Source organism: Cynoglossus semilaevis, chromosome 9 (assembly GCF_000523025.1).
Source record: "Cynoglossus semilaevis isolate Cse_v1.0 chromosome 9, Cse_v1.0, whole genome shotgun sequence".
In the NCBI taxonomy this organism is placed as follows: domain Eukaryota; kingdom Metazoa; phylum Chordata; class Actinopteri; order Pleuronectiformes; family Cynoglossidae; genus Cynoglossus; species Cynoglossus semilaevis.
Window position 1 is genome coordinate 1,702,866 of NC_024315.1, and position 1,307 is coordinate 1,704,172.

A 1,307-nucleotide genomic window follows, 5' to 3' on the forward strand; every position below is an offset into this window, starting at 1 on the left:
GCGGTCTGATCAGAACTGGGTCTGTTTTTAGACTTGAGAGAATACATTTTTCTTCATTCTTGGCATGTTCTCTAAAAAATAGTTTTAAGTAGGGCAGAAGGTTCTGGAACATGAAAGAGAGGAGAGAGGATGATTGACAGGAGAACACCTCCGACACACGACACACGTTCAAGTTGGAACCAGTTTCCACTGGAGGAACACGCTGGTCTTTGACGACGGTTCAGGGTAACCATGGTAGTACTCTACGGAGTACTCTACGGAGTACTCTACGGAGTACTTTGTACTGAAATGGCACCAAAAACATTCACTGTAAAACAGTTTGTACTTTTAAAATTGAATTACATGAAAATAAAATAATTCAATAAACACGTCCACCGTCAAATATACAGATGAAAAGATCGAGGTGGATATGAATGAATTAGTCAGGAAACGAACACTGGAGTGAAACTGAAGCTGTTTGTCGTTTACTGCGTTCAAAGATCAAAGACTGTTTTTATGTCCGTCCACTTCTGTATTTGTTGTTTGCGAGCTTCATGTTGATTTTTGTCCGTCTTCTCGTCTGTCACCACTAGGTGTCGTACAGTGAGAAGGACTCGGAAAATCAACCCAGTATTGAGTCGGTCCCAGGAGGGGGGCGGGGGTCGCTGCTGCTGCGGGGTCTGCAGCAGTACACGCTGTACGTGCTGCAGGTACAGGCGTACACGCAGGTGGGCCACGGCCCCCCCTGCCCCCCCGTACTCCTCCGTACCAAGGAAGACGGTAAGAGGTTTCCCTGAGTGTGTGTCCATGTGGTCACTGACCCTGTAGTCTCTCCTCACCTCTTTTACCACTTCACTGATCCACCACTAGGTGGAGCTCGCCGCCAGACCCTCGACAGCCCAAACACGGAGAAACTGTGTGAAATGTGAAGGAAACCGTTTTAGTCCTTTACAGTAGAATAGTGAAAAACACACACACACACACACACACACACACATTTTTTGTGGCACGTTTGAAAGAGATTTTCTCATTTCAAAATGGAACAAGAACAAAGAAGTCAATTTCTGGTGATGTTTAATGAACCGTCATCATCTGTCACACACACACACACACACACACACACACACTGTGGGTGTGTGTGTGTGTGTGTGGAACATGAACCATTGTTGGAAACAAAGACAGAGTCGATGGGACGGAGAGAGAAAATTCCATTTCCTCTTTTTTGTCTTTTAGATGTGTGATTATAAATGTGTGACGCCCCCTGTAGGTACTGGAGGGTAACGTGTGTAAAGCTGTTCACTAAACCCCATTAATGTTAATAAACGTTT

At 45.1% G+C, this 1,307-nt stretch overlaps 1 protein-coding gene across 1 annotated transcript in view; it reads left to right on the forward strand.

Annotated features, from left to right (window-relative positions):
* Positions 1–1,307, forward strand: part of sdk1b (sidekick cell adhesion molecule 1b) — a 148,520-nt gene that overhangs the window by 129,075 nt on the left and 18,138 nt on the right. Inside the window, 1 exon segment of the mRNA XM_025058662.1 lies at positions 573–759. Within this exon segment, the coding sequence (XP_024914430.1) occupies positions 573–759 (187 nt within the window).